Source organism: Aquarana catesbeiana, linkage group LG09 (genome assembly GCF_042186555.1).
Source record: "Aquarana catesbeiana isolate 2022-GZ linkage group LG09, ASM4218655v1, whole genome shotgun sequence".
Taxonomy (NCBI): domain Eukaryota; kingdom Metazoa; phylum Chordata; class Amphibia; order Anura; family Ranidae; genus Aquarana; species Aquarana catesbeiana.
The window spans coordinates 217804307-217824297 of record NC_133332.1 but is presented as its reverse complement, the minus strand read 5'-3'; the positions used below and the strand labels follow the sequence as shown (position 1 = coordinate 217824297).

The 19991-nt window shown below is 42.4% G+C and overlaps 1 protein-coding gene across 10 annotated transcripts in view; it reads right to left on the bottom strand.

Moving 5' to 3' along the window:
• The window catches only part of CACNA1B (calcium voltage-gated channel subunit alpha1 B), a 404014-nt gene that overhangs the window by 359110 nt on the left and 24913 nt on the right, over positions 1–19991 (bottom strand). For all 10 annotated transcript variants that reach the window (XM_073599719.1, XM_073599724.1, XM_073599718.1 and 7 more), the window contains exon 2: positions 8373–8512. In XM_073599719.1, coding sequence (XP_073455820.1) covers positions 8373–8512 — 140 coding nt within the window. The remainder of the gene's footprint in view (positions 1–8372; positions 8513–19991) is intronic.

The following is a 19991-nucleotide window of genomic DNA, read 5'->3' as shown; positions in this document are numbered from 1 at the left end:
ATGGCATCCCAGTCTTAATCCGTAGGGTTCAATATTCAGTTGACCCACCCTTTGCAGCTATAACAGCTTCAACTCCTCTGGGAAGGCTGTCCACAAGGTTTAGGAGTGTGTCTATGGGAATGTTTGACCATTCTTCCAGAAGCACATTTGTGAGGTCAGGCACTGATGCTGGACCAGAAGGCCTGGCTCGCAGTCTCCGCTCTAATTCATTCCAAAGGTGTTCTATCAGGTTGAGTTCAGGACTCTGTGTAGGCCATTCAAGTTCCCCCACCCCAAACTTGCTCATCCATGTCTTTATGGACTTTGCACTGTGCATTTGTCCAAATCCTTTGGTGGAGGGGGGATTAGGTGTGGGGTTGGGCTTGGCCCCTTAGTTCCAGTGAAGGAAACTCTTAAGGCATCAGCATACCAAGACATTTTGGACAATTTCATGCTCCCAACTTTGTGGGAACAGTTTGAGGATGGCCTCTTCTTGTTCCAACATGACTGCGCACCAGTGCACAAAGAAAGGTCCATAAAGACATGGATGAGCGAGTTTGGGGTGAAGGACCTTGACTGGGCTGCACAGAAGACTGACCTTTGGGATGAATTAGAGCAGAGACTGAGAGCCAGGCATTTTCAGCCAACCTCAGTGTCTGACCCCACAAATGCGCTTCTGGAAGAATGGTCAAACATTCCCATAGACACACTCCTAAACCTTGTGGACAGCCTTCCCAGAAGAGTTGAAGCTGGGGCAAGCCAACTCAATATTGAACCCTATGGACTAAGACTGGGATGCCATTAAAGTTCATCTGCCCCAATACTTTTGGTAATATAGTGTATGTATGCGCCATACCTGTGGGATCCCCGTGGAAGCTGGAAATCACTGTGGTCGGCACCATTACTCCAATGCTCTTCAGTAGCTTCTGGGTCCTGTACTGAGCAGCTGCCTTGCTGCATTGTAAGCACAGGAGGTTGCTCGCTCAACATGGGCACCATTCAGGGAACCGTTTGCACCCCCTCAATAAATGTCAACCGTTCTCTGATCTAAGAGGTGGAGAGACAGGTTGTGCCAAGTGAGCAACCCCCAGTGTGCTCAGTAAGCTGCAGGGCATCTGCTTGGCATGGGACACAGGAGCGGAGCCTACTATCATGATTTCCAGCTTCCAGGGGGATCCCACAGGTATGGCACATACATACTTTCAAAACCTTAACTTCAGCCTTAAAGTAGTTGTGAAGTTCAATAATCACATACACATTTTCAATTACATAAATATATGCTTTCAATCAAGGGAGGAGGGATGGACGGGGTGTGGTTTTACACAGACCATAGAAGATACAGCTGACAGCTGGATGGCAAGGGCCATAAACTGACCGTGCTGGCATGGATCAGCTTCCATGCTTAGTGCAGTCAGTTTACTATCAGGAACAGGGGAACTGGCAGGATCAAGCAGGTAACAGAGAAACACTGCAAGCACAATTAAAATGGTTATATTAAAAAGCTCATAGGAGCCCCTTAAAAAGACAGAACAAAAAGTTTTTTATCTCTAAGGCTGAAAACACTAAAGTTTACACATGGCTAAAAAGCACTACACCCGGCCCTCTCCCCATGTACCTGACTGGACAATTATATGGGAGGAAAGGTAGCGAGTCAGAGGCTTCCCCATACCTGGATGCACCGAGTATGTCACTTCACTTCCCTGGGTGACTAGAGATACAGAGAAATAAAGGGAAGGTGACTATGTGCAGCTGTTGGGGGTCACCATGTTGCTTTGTCCTCTAGTGGCAAATCACAGGTTTGCTTTAAAAATAACAAATGCAATACTTTAGCATTGCATGAAAACTTTACTGCACTATAACACAATTAATAAGTAAAAAGTACATGTTTTTATAGTGGTTTATAAGCCAGACAAAAAAGAAAGACGTCTGAGGGGTAATAGGGTTAGTCGCACCCTACGGGATCTTTCACACTGGCGGTCACCCACCAGAACTCTAATATTACAGCCCGCCGGGGCTGTACCCATGCCTCGGCTGTGACGCTGTGCTTCTAGGCTGTGGCAATTTTAACTCGGGCTGCAGAGTTTGAGAGGCGGCACCGCCTGTCAAACATGTCCAATGTGATCAATGGGGCCACACCTCAACTGTGAAACAAACGCTTGGCTTGCAGTTGTGGCACAGTCCCACATGCAAAAAATTGCCCTTCAGCAATAGAAAAAAAAAAAAGAAGAAGATGTCATTTGACAGCAGTAGCACATGATGAATGCCTGCCAGCAGCTGCTATGCCGCCCTCTGAAAAGCAATCGATTGTGAATCACCTTTTAAGGGGGTGGTAAGCATTGCTGCCTGCCTGAAAGAGCTAAAGAGGAAGGTGGCACGGGTGACTGCCAATCAATCACAGGTAATATAAGCAATTCCAAGTATACAGCTGGGAGTAAAAACATCAAAATAAAAGATCTAGCAAGATCCAGCATACAAAGATCTCCACAATACAAGCAATGATGGATCTATTACCAAAACAGATCCGTCATGACATTCCGCTGCCTTGCAGCCCAGCAAGTGTTAAGTGAAACCTCACACAGACGCCGGTCCCTTGGTTTCTGTTCTGATTTGCGCTGTACTCTTGTGTTTAACATTTAAAGAGGGTCATGTATAATTAAGTGTATTTTTTGCTGTTGGCAAATATGGGCTGTGGCACGAGCAGGCAGAATTGAAGGATTAGAGGGGATTCTGCTTATATCTGATTATAAGCGGTAAAGGTCGGCATACAAGCAGCAATGTGGCTCTAGCATTCAATAAACAGTAGGATGGATGCCTGGTTCATGTGGAGCACAGAGGTCTATTCATGCCAGACTACTTATTGTTATGAGATAGGTATATTTAAAGCAACATCAGGTACGCATTCGAGATCTTAAAGTGAAAATTGCGTTTCCTTAAAAAATGGATATAACATATATAACTGCCAGACCAGCAAATTTATAATCTATTAATGACATTTCCATTTCACATTTCAACCGGCAGCCTGATGATGTTCTATATCTGCCAAAAGAAAAAATCGAATTTCTCTCTTGTAGCCGTGGCAACAGTACACAGGCGGAAGACATGATTTTTCCAGAATATTCTATCAATAATTGGTTAGCTGCCTTTCCCAGAAGACAGTGCAAAGGTCAAATCACAGGCAGCCAGTTACACAGAGTATGGCATTCCGGACAGGTTTTGAAAGTTTTTGGAGAGAAAACTGGTTGGTTGTCATCAGGAGCATAACTACTGTATGTGTAATTGTGGCCCGCCGCACACTATTAAGGGGTCACTTGCAACTTCTCATTTATATGGTAATTCTTCTAGCTATACAGCAGTGGTCTCCAAACTGTGGCCCTGGGGCCAGATGCGGCCCTTTGCTTGCCTTTATCCAGGCCTTAAGGCATTATTCCTGCCACTGACACCAACAATGGGTCATAATTTCTGCCGCTGACACCAACAATGGGGAACTATTCCTTCCACTGACACCAATGATGGGGCATAATTCCTTCCACTGACAAAAAAATAGGCCACTATTCCTCCCACTGACACAAATTATTTTTCCCCCTAATACCAAAGATCAGGCATTGTTTACTCCCACTGGGCACTGTCTGACCCCCCTAAAGTCTGAAGGACAGTAAACTGGCCCTTCCTTTAGAAAGTTTGGAGACCCCCTGCTATACAGAATACTTTCAAAAACAAGTCAGCAAGGCAGTAGTTCCATACTGACAGATTCCTTTTAAAACTAATTAAAAGCGTTTTATTTATTCCTGGAAACTTCTTCACAAGCAGGACAAGCATGCGCAGAACCACTAGACAAGAAACCCACATAATTATAAATATGAATATATGAAAATGTATATCTTGGCCTAGATAATAAGAGTTTAACGCAGACAAGATAAACCTAAATACAGAAGGATCTATACAGCCTTGAGACCCAGCGAGGAATTATGCAGGCTTCATGCTGTACTTATTATCAAATAACTCTTCGCACTATGCTGAACATTAATCCCATTACAGAAATTATGTATATATTATATATAGAAACCGGATAATATAAACTATATTGTCAAAAGTATTGGGCCACCTGCCTTTACACACACATGATCTTTAATGGCATCCCAGTCTTTGTCCGTAGGATTCAATATTGAGTTGGCCCACCCTTTGCAGCTATAACAGCTTCAACTCTTCTGGGAAGGCTGTCCACAAGGTTTAGGAGTGTGTCTATGGGAATGTTTGACTATTCTATCAGAAGGGCATTTGTGAGGTCAGGCGATGTTAAACGAGAAGGCCTGGCTCGCAGTCGACGCTCTAATTCATCCCAAAGGTGTTCATGCTCCTAACTTTGTGGGAACAGTCTGAGGATGGCCCCTTCCTGTTCCTTTTCATCCACATAAGTACTTGACCTCAACCCGATAGAACACCTTTGGGATGAAAGGGTGGGCTGACTCAGTATTGAACCCTACAGATTGGGATGCCATTAAAGTTCATGTGCGTGTAAAGGCAGGTGTCACAATACTTTTGACAACATAGTGTATATAAATAAAAGACAAATGGACAAGGTGCACATGAGCATAGGATCCACTACAGGCTGGGTACAGGAAACAGGCAAGCTCAACCTTGCCATTATCATTAATATTGTCCAAAAAGTCACTGCGCTCCAACAGATTTTTTTTTATTTTCTCCCGAAACATCAAATAGTACAAACACAATTGTGTCAGGAGCATGAGTAATTTGTGACAACACTGAAACATACTCCATATAAAAAAGGGACTATGTCATTGTGAACACACATGGACACCAACCCCATACTAATCCAACTTCATTTATGGCAAGTGGCATACCAAAGATTTTATCAGACCAACTTGAAACACAACACGTCACAATGTCTCTGTATTTTCGATCCCATTTGTAGCTAAATAACCATATAAAAAGCTAACTATATACAAAGTACAATAGATCCAAAAATCTGAAAGTAAACAGTAGGTACTACCATCAATAATAACATCAATGTACTGTAAGTCAAAGAAACTACATAAAAAAATAAAGGTCATGTGAGACCTGTTTTTGTGTATTGAATGTCTATGCTGTGACACCTTTTTCCCTATTTTTTCTTGGTTGTTTCCCCTACATATTAGCCCGCAGAGGCGCATTAAGACATTAAATGACAAAAAAAATGACTGACAAGTATAGTGTTGTTTATGATAATTCACTCTCCTTGTTGGATGCATAAAAAGCTTTACCTTTCACCATTCAGGAACATTGTATACATGTCAGACATGGGAAAGAACCCACTTGCCCAAAAAAAAAGATTGTTTAACTTTGTTTGACTTTGTACCACAGATCGGAATACATAAGAAAGATGAAAATCCTCAAAAGGTGGCTCTTATAGGTTGGTTTTATGTAATTATCAGTGTGCATTTTCATCCTTAGTTAATATATACTACTGCCATCATAGAAAGGTACTTGTGTCCCATCAACAGAGATACTGAATTTGATAGAGCTACTATGTGAATTCAAAACATCATCACATTTTTATAACGATCCAATTTTGGTCTGCCATTGTGTTACAATGTCACAAATACTGCACCACTTGGTTAAGCACTGATTCAAAAATCAAAATTTAGGAACAATTAAAGTGTTTTCAAAATTATTCATGAACATCCATGAGCAATTGAGCAACACTGGATCCCACGGCAATACCATGGCACTGCAGGAAAAACGGTTTCTGTAAAATACATTTTCCATAAGGTTCATAAGGATCCTGTGTTATCTCCAGGACGGCCCATAGAAACAGTCAATAATTCTATTTTTGGACCTAATGCAACTCTCTTGGATAAGATAATGGCTCTGTTGGTACAAAACACCAGAGCTTACATAAAGGAAACCAACAATTTCCTAGTAACCTTCTAGTAACTTGGGGTGTTACCAGAATCTCAATTGGTCACCAGGAGGGAGTTGAGGTGTATTTTAAACTGAGTAACAGCAGAAAATACAATGTAGCACAATTGCCTTTGTTCAGAGAATTGCTGAGTTTGATTCTTGTTAATGCATTTTTTTCAGCAATATTTTTTTTTGGCAGTGTTGTTGCATTGCCATGGGAATTTGGGATCCAAAAGTGGCATTTCCAAATCATTTTGAGAACACTTTTGCTTTTTCTGATTCTTTATATTTGAGACACTGCCCAGTCTAGTGGCGCTATATAGATGACATTTTTGTGCTAAGGTAGGACAAAAACATTTTTTTAATATTTTTTATAAAAATTTCAAAAAATAAAACCTGATTAAAAAAAGGTAGGGCGACACTGGATCCCTATATGATCATCATGATGTTTTGTATTTACATAGTACCTCTATCAGATTTATTATCACTGTGGATGAGACACGGGTACCTTTCTTAGACACAGTGGTATATACAAAAGACAAATACACACTGATATTTACGTGAAAACCACATACAGGAACCAACTTTTGTGGATTGGCAGTTTTCATCCTCCTCATGTATTCCATTTGATGGTATGGAGTCAATTTTTGAGAGTAAAAAGGCCTGTCAGCAATAAAGATCTTTGGATAGGATGATGTATACATTTCAAGAGAAGGAATGCCCTAAAGACCTCTTAGAGGCCCAAAGAACACATTTAGATGGAGGTTAGACAATTACTACAAACACAAAGGGTTAAACTCAGTAGACTCCCCTTCTCATTTCATTACCATCCACTTAGCAAAACATTTTTTTCTGTAATTAAAAAAACAAACACAGGTAGATTCTGGCTTAAGCAGATAAAGAAATTACCGATTGGACCAATGCAGGCTTTTAGAAGAAATCACAGCTTGTTAGACTGGTTGGTACACTAAAGCCAGCCATACGTGGATTGGAATTTCGCTAGTTCAGCAGGAACTGCCCAAATTTCGATCCATGTACAGGCTAGCTGATTGTACACAAGTTGATCTATCGATCGATTTGTGTACGACCAGTCTGTTGGGTTTTTCCCAAATAATCAGAGCCGCCAGCAACACTGATCATTATACTCAAATGGCGCCTGACCGGAAGGCTCCCCACAGCACAATACAATAGCTCAGTGGGAGTGAATTCCCCATCCACACATTAATCAGTTAATTTTTTTTTATTCAACCAGTTGGTTGCATGAAAAAAAAAAAAAAACATGTATGGCCAGCCTAGAAGTTTAAAACGTCAACTATCAATATAAAACATTCAATTTTAGACCAGAAAAAGTGGGTTCCTCCCTGTGTTTGACATGTACAGGATGTCCCTTAATGTTCAAAGGTAAAGTTTTTAAGCATCCCATGATGGGAATGAATGATCATATTAAACAACACTATATTTTCAAATCCTTTGTCATTTAGGCTTGATAGATAGATAGATAGATAGATAGATAGATAGATAGATAGATAGATAGATAGATAGATAGATAGATAGATAGATAGATAGATAGATAGATAGATAGATAGAAATATGAAAGGGAAACAACTGAGAAAAAAAAAAATAGGGAAAAGGGTGGCTCAGCATAGACATTTGATACACAAAAACAGGTCTCCCTGCCTGTATCAAAGCATTTCACTGAGCAAAGGCATTTGAAGACCGATTTGGGCTTCATGGTTTTGGATGATGAACCCAAAGACAAGGGAGAAGGTGATAGGATTATCTCCCTCATGAAAAGAGAGGTATGGTGGATCAACAGGTTGACCTCTCTTCTTTTATGTGGGTTAAGATGTTGTCCTTTATCGGTTTATGTGATTGCTTTGACTTGCATTAATGTTCATATACTGTTTATTTTTGGGTTTCCTGATCTATTAGACTTTGTATATCATTGCCTGCTTAAACAGTTATTAAGGTCGGCCATACAAGAAGCAAATTTATTTTCTACAATCACGGGTTGCAGGTAAGAAATTCGCTTGATTCCCCCATCAACACAGACAGTGTTGATGCAGGAATTCCTCCTGCCAGGCCATTGTCTTCACCCGGTGGGGGAAGCCAACCCCCCTGGGAGAAGACAGTGATTATTGCTAGCCGCTAGCGATATTCACATGCAAAACCCGGCATGCTGGTTGTACCTAAGTTGATCGATCGATCAACTTGGTACATTCAGTCTGCCCATACATGGTTCGAACTGGCCGAGATTCGAACCGTGTATTGCCTGCCTTAGTGGGGTAGAAACTACATAGAAAATTGCAACTTTTGTCACATTGCAAGTTGGACTGATAAAATGTATCCTTCGTTATGCCACTTGTCAGAATTAAAGTAGGTGTGTTATGCACCTTGTAAAGTGTATCAACCTATGTTGGACAACCTCATTGTGCATGTGTTTGGTATGTCCTTCCAATCAATAACCTGTAAACAACGTAAACATTTTTACCTACCCAGTAAGAACAACCACAAAATCCATGACATTCCACCCATTCCGTAGGTACGAGCCTTTATGAAACACAAACCCCAGGGCAATGATCTTGATGCCAGCTTCAAAACAGAAGATGCCAATAAAGTAGGGTTCAGTATCATCCTGTAAAATAAACAGACAAGTGTAATGATTAAGTGTGTAACAGAACCTATAGTCACTCTTGATGACTGTCTAGGCACACAGCACTCTAAAGGTTAAAGTGATTCTAAAATAAAACTGTAAAACTCCACACTAACTGTTCCCTCTCCCCCATTCCTAAGCACTTACCTGCCTCCTACTCAGAGCCAGGACAAACCATCTAGTGCCTAGGGCAAAGATGCCCCTTCATTATGTGCGAGCTTATGAGGAGGAGGGAGAGAGTACAGCCTGCACCTTCTCCCAGCTCTCTCCTCCTCTCCTTGCCACTTCCAGCGCTAGGCTGACAGAAGTAGCAGTGCCGCTGTCACTAGTCCTGTCAGCCTTATAGTAGAAGCCCAGGGCAGCCGTCCCTTCTGCCCATCCCTTGTCCTGGTCCTGTAAGGGACCGCTCTGTTCAATATTGTTACACAAAGCAGGTAAGTATAACATTTTTTTATTTTGATTAGAAAAAATGTAGCCTTTAATATCACTTTAAATAGAGGGGCGCATAGCATTGTGGGATGTGGGTTATATGTGCCAGAGATTAAACTTGAGCACATGCACCGGTATACCTCCACTGTGCTATATTCATGAATTAAACACAATTACACTGTTTCTTTAAAGGAATATTTTCAGGAGTGCATACTTTGAGTTTTTTTATTAGTGTTTAAACAGTAATATTTCAAGTGACTTTTACATTTTACAAGATTGCTGTACCACATTTTCAATACTTAACACACGAAAGGGTATGTAGAGTTTCCCTCTAGTCTATGTTTTGATGCTATCATTCAGCTTCATGGATAAGCTAAAAACCAGCCATACAAGAGATGTTAGAAAACCAGTAAAGCTCTACAAGCATAATGGGGTAGATTTTCTAAAGGCAAAAGGCTAAACTTGCATGGGTGCTCAACCTGCGGCTCTCCAGCTGTTGCAGAACTACAAGTCCCATGAGGCATTGCAAGGCTGACAGTTACAAGCATTACTCCCAAAGGCTGAGGCATGATGGGACTTGTTTTTTTCCACTACAGCTGGAGGGTCGCAGGTTGAGCACCCATGGGCAAAAGGCATGCAACCCTGAATGCAGTCTTTGTCCAGGGTACAGCTTTGCACATCCTTACAGAAGTAGCGACATAAACCCGCATACAGCTGTGTTAGGCCATTCGCTACTATATTTGGCTTTATGCAGCAGCTGTTTATCCCAATTTAAATTATACAACCTCTTGCACCCTAGTGCAAGAGGCCCTAAACTGGCAATACACCATATAAATTTCAGCCATTTCCTAAAATTTGATCAGTGGGTGGCCCTGTCGTCACCCTCCTGTCTGACATTTCTCAATTGAAAAACTGAAGAAGCTGGGCAGAAAATTGTCCGCCAAAGAGCGGCAGCATCCAATCAGATGCAGACGCTGTACAGGTATAAATTATTAGCTGCAGCAGGAGATTTGTTCACACATACTGTATAGGGTAGTTGGAGGAATTGTGTACGGCCAGCTTAGGACATGGTCTTGGTATAGCAGTCCTAAGCAGAAAGCAGAGCCTGAGCATGTAATGAAGAATAAGGCTATGGCAGACACTGTCACCCACTCACCTGGACTGTGTCTTGGGAACCCTTTTACTTACGGTTACTAAATAGAGATGTGGGGAGTCCCCTGACGACTCTCTGCACCTGAAAATGTCCCTACAAGTTGCTTACCAGTTTGTTGTTCTATGTCTAATGTGTGTACTTTGATTTCATGGAATGTGAGGGGACTAGGTGATGGAGTCAAACGAGTGGCATTTTTCTCTACAGTGAAGGCCCCCAACCCCGCTGTGGTGTGCTTACAGGACACACACTTGCAAGCCAATTCTATATCCACACTTAAAAGCCGCAGCTATCCCACCCAGTTCCACTCCACCCACACAGCTTACTCGAGGGGCAACAGTATACTTATTTCGCATGCTGTCTCCTTTCAGTTACTGCACTCCCCGATTGATGATCAAGGACGGCATATTTTTCTACTATGCAAACTAGCAGGGTTGACATGCATTGTTGCAAATATCTACATCCCTCCACCCTTCTCCTTTGACAGCCTGAAATGTCTAGCACAATTTATAGCCTCATACTCCAACATCCCTATTTGGGTGTTGGGAGATTATAACAATGTTATAGATAAGCAGATGGATACATTTTCACCCAGAGCTAGTGGAAATCTCCAGCCGGGGGGCCCTACCCCCTTTGCTCGATTCCTTGCAGAAATTGGCCTGCAAGACTCGTGGAGGGACCAGAATCCTAATGTGCTATTCTTGCTACTCAGCGTCCTACAATTGCCTCTCCCGCATAGACCTATGTCTGGGCAACAATTTGGCACATCAACTGACTAACTCCGTGATGTATGTTCCACGCAACATCTCGGACCACTCTCTCCTATGTGCTCATGTAGCTGTTTCTCCTACCCATCAGCATAGGCTATGGAAGGTCAACCCTTTTTGGTTCACAATTTTCCCGGAAGCTGATCCCATTCCCAAAGCTCTCACTGAATTCCTACACTTTAATCAGGGCACAGCTAAGCCTACGGTGGTTTAGGATGCCCTGAAGGCTCATCTGAAGGCTTAATTATCACGCAGATTACCGCTATTAAAACTAAAACCAAAGAGTGGTAGAACCTGGTAATGAGTGAGGCCGCTAAGGCGGAAGAGTTATACATTGCTGCCCCCACCTCAGTGTCTGAGCGTAGATGGCAGGAAGTGCAGGCCCTGTATCAACAGGTCTCCACTACTACAACGGAGAACAAGAGATTCTTCCAGCAGCAAAAATATTTTAATGAGGGGGAAAAACACTGCACACTTGCTAGCAATGATAGCTAAAGCCCAGTAGGGTACGACCCATATAGAGGCCATATAAAGGCCATCCAAAATGTTGAGGGGGAAACAGTTGCTGACCAGACCCGAATTCCCGAAGTATTTTCACATTTCTTCTGGGATCTGTACACATCTAAAGTGCACTCCACACAAGAGGAGCTGGGTCAATTTGGGCAGCTGTGGGGCTTTGCCATAAACTGGCACAAGTTGGCTCTTCTACCGTTGGATCATCTACCGGCGCTTCTGCTGGACGATGCATTTCACATACAGGTAGTCACTTCATTCAGATATTTGGATATAGTGGGTGGTAGCCAGGGACCCACGGGAATATATAACTTTGTATCTGAAACCAATACTTCAAAAGTTTCAAACACAAACATGCCAGTTGAAGATATATAGGAAAGTCCGGACAGCCGCACACCGGGAAAATGTTATCCAAAAATCTTTATTGCAAAATCAGGATCATACAGTATACAGGATACTGTGGCAAAAAAAGTACAGGCAATCAGTTAACGCGTTTCGCACTTTAAGCTAAACATGCCAGTTGGTGTAGGTTACCGCTGTCAGTAACCGGACGCGAAAAACTCATAAAGATGATTTGGGCTCCGCAACTACTGTACATTCTGCATAATGCCCCGATCTGGATACCACAGTATTGGTTCCGACGTACAGTGCCTTGCAAAAGTATTCACCCCCCTTGGCATTTTTCATGTTTTGTTGCCTCACAACCTGGAATTAACATGGATTGTTTGAAGATTTGCATCATTAAATTTACAGAACATGCCCACAACTTTGAAGATTTTTTTTTATTATTGTGAAGCAAACAACAAATAGGACAAAATAACAGAAAAAGTAAATGTGCATAACTTTTCACCCGCTCTAAAGTCAATACTTTGTAGAGCCACCTTTTGCAGCTATCACAGCTCCAAGTCTTTTTGGATACGTCTCTATGAGCTTGCCACATCTTACCACTGGGATTTTTGCCCATTCCTCCTTGTAAAACTGCTCCAGCTCCTTCAAGTTGGATGGTTTGCACTTGTGAACAGCAATCTTTAAATCTGACCACAGATTTTCTATTAGATTGAGGTTTGGGCTTTGACTAGGCCATTCCTGCACATTTACATGTTTCCCCTTAAACCACTCAAGTGTTGCTTTAGCAGTATGTTTGGGGTCATTGTGCTGCTGGAAGGTGAACTGCTGTCCTAGCCTCAATCACACACAGAGTGGTAACAGGTTTTGCTCAAGAATATCCCTGTATTTAGCACTATCCATCTTTCCCTCAACTCTGACCAGTTTCCAAGTCCCGACTGCTGAAAAACATCCCCACAGCATGATACTGCCACGACCATGTTTCACTGTGGGGATGGTGTTCTTTATGTGATGTGTTGGGTTTGCGCCAGACATAGCATTTTCTTTGATGGCCAAAAAGTTCAATTCTAGTCTCATCAGACCATAGCACCTTCCTCCATACAGTCTCCCACATGCCTTTTTGCAAACTCAAAACGTGCCATTTTGTTTTTTGCTGAAAGTAATGGCTTTCTTCTGGCCACTCTGCCATAAAGCCCAACTCTATGGAGCGTACGGCTTATTGTCGCCCTATGTACAGATACTCCAGTCTCTGCTGTGGAACTCTGCAGCTCCTCCAGGGTTAACTTAGGTCTCTGTGCTGCCTCTCTGATTAATGTCCTCCTTGCCCGGTCCGTGAGGTTTGGTGTGTGGCCGTCTCTTGGTAGGTTTGCTGTTGTGCCATGTTCTTTCCATTTGGTTATGATAGATTTGATGGTGCTCCTAGGGATCATCAAAGATTTGGATATTTTTTTTATAACCCTTACTTGTACTTCTCAACAACATTGTCCCTTACTTGTTTGGAGAGTTCCTTGGTCTTCATGGCAGTGTTTGGTTAGTGGTGCCTCTTGCTTAGGTGTTGTAGCCTCTGGGGCCTTTCAAAAAGGTGTGTATATGTAATGACAGATCATGTGACATTTACATTGCACACAGGTGGACATCATTTCACTAATTATGTGACTTGTGAAGGTAATTGGTTGCACCAGAGCTGTTTATGGGCTTCATAACAAAGGGGGTGAATACATACGCACATGCCAATTATCAGTTTTTTTATTTCTGAAAAATTGTTTTATATATATATATATTTCTAATTTTACTTCACCAACTTAGACTACAGTGGAACCTCGGATTACGAGCATAAGGAGTGCGTTTTCCTATTGAAGTCAATGGAAATGAAAATAATTTGTTCCGCATTGACTTCAATGGGATACAATACCGCATGCGGCCAGAGGCGGGGGGGGGGGGGGGGGGCTTAGAGCCGCAGAAACAGCCGAAAAGCCCCGAGGACACTTCGGTGGACCTCGGCAAACCTGGGAAAGACTTCCTACCCGAGATTTGCCAAGGTCAGCCAAAGAAGAACATATTGGGACTGAATGGGTATTTCCGTCAAACGCCCATTTGGCAGAACCGCTTTTACACAGATTTAGCTAAAGTTGCTAAACATCTGGGAAAAGCCGGGGATTAGATTCCTCAACCAAGTACTCAATGACTCTGTCCTAAAGCCGTATCTTCAACTTCTGCTGGAATTCCCTGGGCTGAAAGGTCATCATTACCAATATATACATCTATAGCATGCCATGTGTTGCCAGTGTAGATAATCTTATCTGAAACTAGAGAACTCCGCGTTCCTGGAATCCATAAACACTGACCCTGAAAAGAAAGGTATCATTTCCAGAATTTATACCCACCTACTATCATATGTACAAGCCCCTGACCTTTTACCCTGCAGGGAGGGATGGGAGCGAGATGTTGGCCCCATTGACGGTGAACAGTGGGATCAGATTCTGGGGGTGGGAACGTTAGTGTCAGTGTCTGCGGCGCAGAGGCGGTCACACCTGTTTATATTGCACCGAGTATACCATACACCTGTACAGCTACATAAATGGGGTAGACGAGAGACTTCCATAAGTCCAAAATGTCAGGCTCATCCGGATGACCTCATCCATATGCTCTGGAGATGCCCCAAGCTGATGAGGTATTGGAACAGAATTGTTGCTAAAATTAACAATGTCTACCAGGTTCAACTAGCGGTGGACCCGCTGACGTGCCTGTTTGGGAATCTCAATGAGGAATTGTACACCTCTTCAGTGTACATCGTCCTCAGAAGGCTCTTATACCTAGCTAGGAAGCTGATTGCCCAACTTTGGCTTTCGGCACAGACCCCGAAGGAGGCACATTGGATCCAAATGGTTAATACCATCCTCATCCGCGAAAATAACACCTATTATCATAGGAAATCACCATAAAAATGTATAAGCATCTGGCAGAGATGGCTGAATTCCCCAGAGGTGGCAGCCCCGCAGATGGCCCTAGACAGGTTACTGATGGGATAGATGGTTTCCTGCACTGACTTCAGATGCTCATATGGGAATATGGGTGACCTGTCAGAAGTGATTTGCCTTTTCTTTAGAACACAAAGTCTTGAATGTATACTACCAGTTGGACCTTTTCCTTTTAATTTTATTTAATTTTTCTTCTTTTATGATTGTTGTTCTGTTTGATTGTTTGCACTTTCCTTCTCAAGAGAGCTTGGAACTCAGGGTATTATGTAATGCTTCTCAGCCATATGATAGATGAGTTGGCTATACAGTTACTACCATTCATGTAATGCTATGAGGATTGAAACTCCTGCTTTCCATGGATTGTATACCTATGCAACTGCACCATGTAATGCCTTGTGTTCTATTCAATAAAAAAACTATTTTATTGAAAAAAAAAAAAAAAAAAAAAAAGTGTAATGCCCTGTACACACGATAGGATTTTCCAATGGAAAATGTGTGATAGGACCTTGTTGTCGGAAATTCCGACCATATGAAGGCTCCATCACACATTTTCCATAGGAATTTCTGACACACAAAGTTTGAGAGCTTGCTATAAAATTTTCCGACAACAAAATCCGTTGTCGGAAATTCCGATCGTGTGTACACAAATCTGATGCACAAAGTGCCACGCATGCTCAGAATAATTAAAGAGATGAAAGCTGTGTGTGTACAGGGCATATGGCTGCTGTCTATTCCATAGATAATACGTGCTTCCTAAACCATTAACACACCAATAAGATTATTACATGAAGCTGACTATGTAAATCCGGTCTTGTAATTGGCAGTAAATCCTGTAAAATAATCCCTGTACCTTTTCTCCCCCCTCTGTAATGTATCAGTGATACCCTGAACTTTGCAGCCTCCCTTCCTTCCTCTGCCAGGTCATAATGATGGGGTGTGAGATTGTGCCCTGCTAATGAAAGGATCTGTATCTTGGCCATAGTGATGAGAGCCCTCCTTGAAATTAATGGCACTGATTCACAGGATCTCAGCCGTCTCCTCCCTTCAATTTCTACTGAGTATTTTTAGAATTCTCCCATGTTCAAAGAAAAGGGTGCAATGCATGGAGCAGTGGGTGAGATTTATACAGACTATTAATGGTTTTTAAAAGGAAACACTTTTTCCATGTGATTAGGATCTACATGTGACATTGGGGGGAGGGGAGGGGTGACTGACATGTACACCGATCAGCCATAACTTTATGACCAATAACAGGTAAAATGATTAACAATATTTATCTCATTACAATAGTATCTAAAGTGGGTGAGATATATATATACATATAGATACACACACACATTACATACACTATATTACCAAAATTATTGGGACACCTGCCTTTACACGCACATGAACTTTAATGGCATCCCACTCTTAGTCCGTAGGGTTCAATATTGCGTTGGCCCACCCTTTGCAGCTATAACAGCTTCAACTCTTCTGGAAAGGCTGTCCACAAGGTTTAGGAGTGTGTCTATGGGAATGTTTGACCATTCTTCCAGAAGCGCATTTTGAGGTCAGGCACTGATGTGGACGAGAAGGCCTGGCTTGCAGTCTCTGCTCAAATTCATCCCAAAGGTGTTCTATTGGGTTAAGGTCAGGAATCTGTGCAGGCCATTTAAGTTCCTCCACCCCAAACTCGCTCATCCATGTCTTTATGGACCTTGTTTTGTGAACTGGTCCAAATCATTTGGAGGGTGGATTATGGTGTGGGGTTGTTTTCCAGGGGTTGGGCTTGGCCCCTTAGTTCCAGTGTAAAAACTCTTATGCCCTGTACACACGGTCAGATTTTCCGACGGAAAATGTGTGATAGGACCTTGTTGTCGGAAATTCCGACCGTGTGTAGGCTCCATCACACATTTTCCATCGGATTTTCCGACACACAAAGTTTGAGAGCAGGCTATAAAATTTTCCGACAACAAAATCCATTGTTGAAATTTCCGATGGACAAAAATCCGATGGACAAAGTGCCATGCATGCTCAGAATAATTAAAGAGATGAAAGCTATTGGCCACTGCCCCGTTTATAGTCCTGACGTACGTGTTTTACGTCACCGCGTTCAGAATGATCGGATTTTCCGACAACTTTGTGTGACTGTGTGTATGCAAGACAAGTTTGAGCCAACATCCGTCAGAAAAAATCCATGCATTTTGTTGTTGGAATGTCCGATCAATGTCCGACCGTGTGTACGGGGCATTAAAGTGGAGTTCCACCCAGAAATGGAACAGGTTGGAGGGAGTGTCACACACACCTAGGAAAGCACTAGTCCTCCCAGCTCTCACCTATCCAGCAGTGCCACAAGGGGTAGCTGAGCCTGTGTCCCATCTCCACTGGGATAACTGGTCATCGTTGAAATTTTGTCTGGCTCATGACAATAAAGAAAATTCTACAGCATCTTTTGGATTCAAGTGTGCGACCAATCTTTTCTTCTCTTCTTGATATTGCCTATGGTGATGAGCCGGGATCAGCACCTTGGATCAGGTGTGTCCATTTTTTGCTTGAAGCAGTGTGTGCACCCTTGTTCTGTCACCTGTCCAGCAGTGCCAGAAGGGGTAGCTGAGCCTGTGTCCCATCTCTACCAGGATCTCCAGTGGCAGCTGCAAGAAGGGGGGGGGGGGGGGGCTTATCCACCCTGACCTCCTCCTCCATGGGGCCCTTTGCTGGCACCAACTGGCCTCACCCACCTCGCACAGACCGGCGCACACCGGTACCTGACCGGAGCCTGCATGCACAGAAAGGGAGGGGAGGGGCTCCTCCCCCCTGATGTCCTCCTCCATGGGGCCCTCCGACCTGGCACCTGACCTCACCCCACCCCACACATCGTCTGACAGCGGGCCCCCGACCTGTACACACGTCGGATTCTTGTGCACACACATACATTATATATTATATATATATATATATATATATATATATATATATATATATATATATATATATACATATATACATACACAGTGGGGACGGAAAGTATTCAGAACCCCTTAAATTTTTCACTATATATATTTTGTCAATATGGGGTGCTGTGTGTACATTAATGAGGAAAAAATGAACTTAAATGATTTTAGCAAATGGCTACAATATAACAAAGAGTGAACAATTTAAGGGGGTCTGAATACTTTCCGTCCCCACTGTGTATATATATATACACACACACACACACACACACACACACACACACACACAGGCAATTTTCAAGTCTTGTCACAGATTCTCAATTGGATTTAGGTCTGGACTTTGACTGGGCCATTCTAACACATGAAAATGCTTTGATCTAAACCATTCCATTGTAGCTCTGGCTGTATGTTTAGGGTCGTTGTATTGCTGGAAGGTCCACTGCAGTCTCAAGTCTTTTGCAGACCCGAACAGGTTTTCTTCTAAGATTACCCTGTATTTGGCTCAATCCATCTTCCCATCAACTCTGACCAGCTTCCCTGTCCCTGCTGAAGAAAAGCATCCCCACAACATGATGCTGCCACCACCATGTTTCACAGTGGGGATGGTGTGTTCAGGGTGATATGCAGTGTTAATTTTTTGCACACATGGCGTTTTAGGCCAAAAAATGCAATTTTGGTCTCATCTGACCAGAGCACCTTCTTCCACATATTTGCTGTGTCTCCCACATGGCTTCTCGCAAACTGCAAACAGGACTTCTTATGGCTTTCTTTCAACAATGGCTTTCTTCTTGCCACTCTTCCATAAAGGACAGATTTGTGGAGTGCACAACTAATAGTTGTCCTGTGGACAGATTCTCCCACCAGAGCTGTAGATCTCTGCAGCTCCTCCCGACTTACCATGGGCCTCTTGGCTGCTTCTCTGATTAAAGTGGATGTAAACCCAATGTCATCCTTTCTAAACTACTGCCATAGGGTTATCTATAAAGATATACATGCCTCCTGCATGTATCTTTACCTGTCAAATGTCTCCCCTCTGTCTGTTATTAGACCAGAAAAACTGCAGATTCTGTGGGTGGTTCTGTTGTCTGGAGCTCGGTGGGTGGAGTCGTGATGTCAGTAGACTCCCGCCCACCTCTACACTCCTTGTCAATATGCATTTTCTCCTGTTTATTTCTAACACTGAACTTCTGCTATGATCTCCAACATCCAGTGAAAAGACAGGAAAGTAACCACATGACTTCAGAATGCCAAATCATGCTGAGGTGTGGAACAGCCAATCCTTGCAGAGCTGAAGAAAGGAGTGGGGGAGGGAATTAAAAAATAATGCCTGTGTCTTAGACTGGTACACGATATATGTAAATCACCTGTCACTCACAGCAAATGGGAGTATTTGACAAAGTTTTTCTCAGTTTGTCAAGATTTTTCTCACTGAACAATAAAAGAGGATTGCTCAGAGATGGATTAACTCTGTGTGGCAAGACTGGGCTCAAATGATAGGAAATCTTATACTCTACAGTATGATATTAAAAAAAAAAAAAAAAATTGTGTTTTAATATTCTCCTTGCATGGCCTGTCAGTTTAGGTGGAAGGCCATGTCTTGGTAGGTTTGCAGTTGTGCCATACACTTTCCATTTTCGAATGATGGATTGAACAGTGCTCTGTGAGATGTTCAAAGCTTGGGATATTTTTTTTTATAACCCAAACCTGCTTTAAACTTCTCCACAATTTTATCCCTGACCTGTTTGGTGTGTTCCATAGCCTTAATGATGCTGTGTTTTTACTACGTTTTTCTAACAAACCTCTGAGGGCTTCACAGAACTGCTGTATTTATAATCAGATTAAGTTACACACAGGTGGACTCTATTTACTAATTAGGTGACTTCTGAAAACAATTGGTTCCACTAGATTTTATTTAGGGGTATCAGAGTAAAGGGGGCTGAATACAAATGCACACCACACTTTTCAGATATTTATTTGTAAAAAAAATGAAAACCATTTATCATTTTCCTTTCACTTCACAATTATGTGTCACTTTGTGTTGGTCTATCACATAAAATCCCAATAAAATACATTTATATTTTTGGTTTTAACATGACAAAATGTGGAAAATTTCAAGGGGTATGAATACTTTTTCAAGGCACTGTAGCACAGCACATATTATTGTTGTCCTTCCAGAGTTTACAGAGAACAACCAAGTGAAATATCCCCAGAGCAATTCACTCCGGAAATACATTTGGGGGCATTAAGAAGATCAATAATACCAATTGATTATATTTATATGTTTCTCCACAAAAATTCTCTTCCTAATCAAACCAGTCCATGAGGGGGTATGCATTTAGTTGCAGC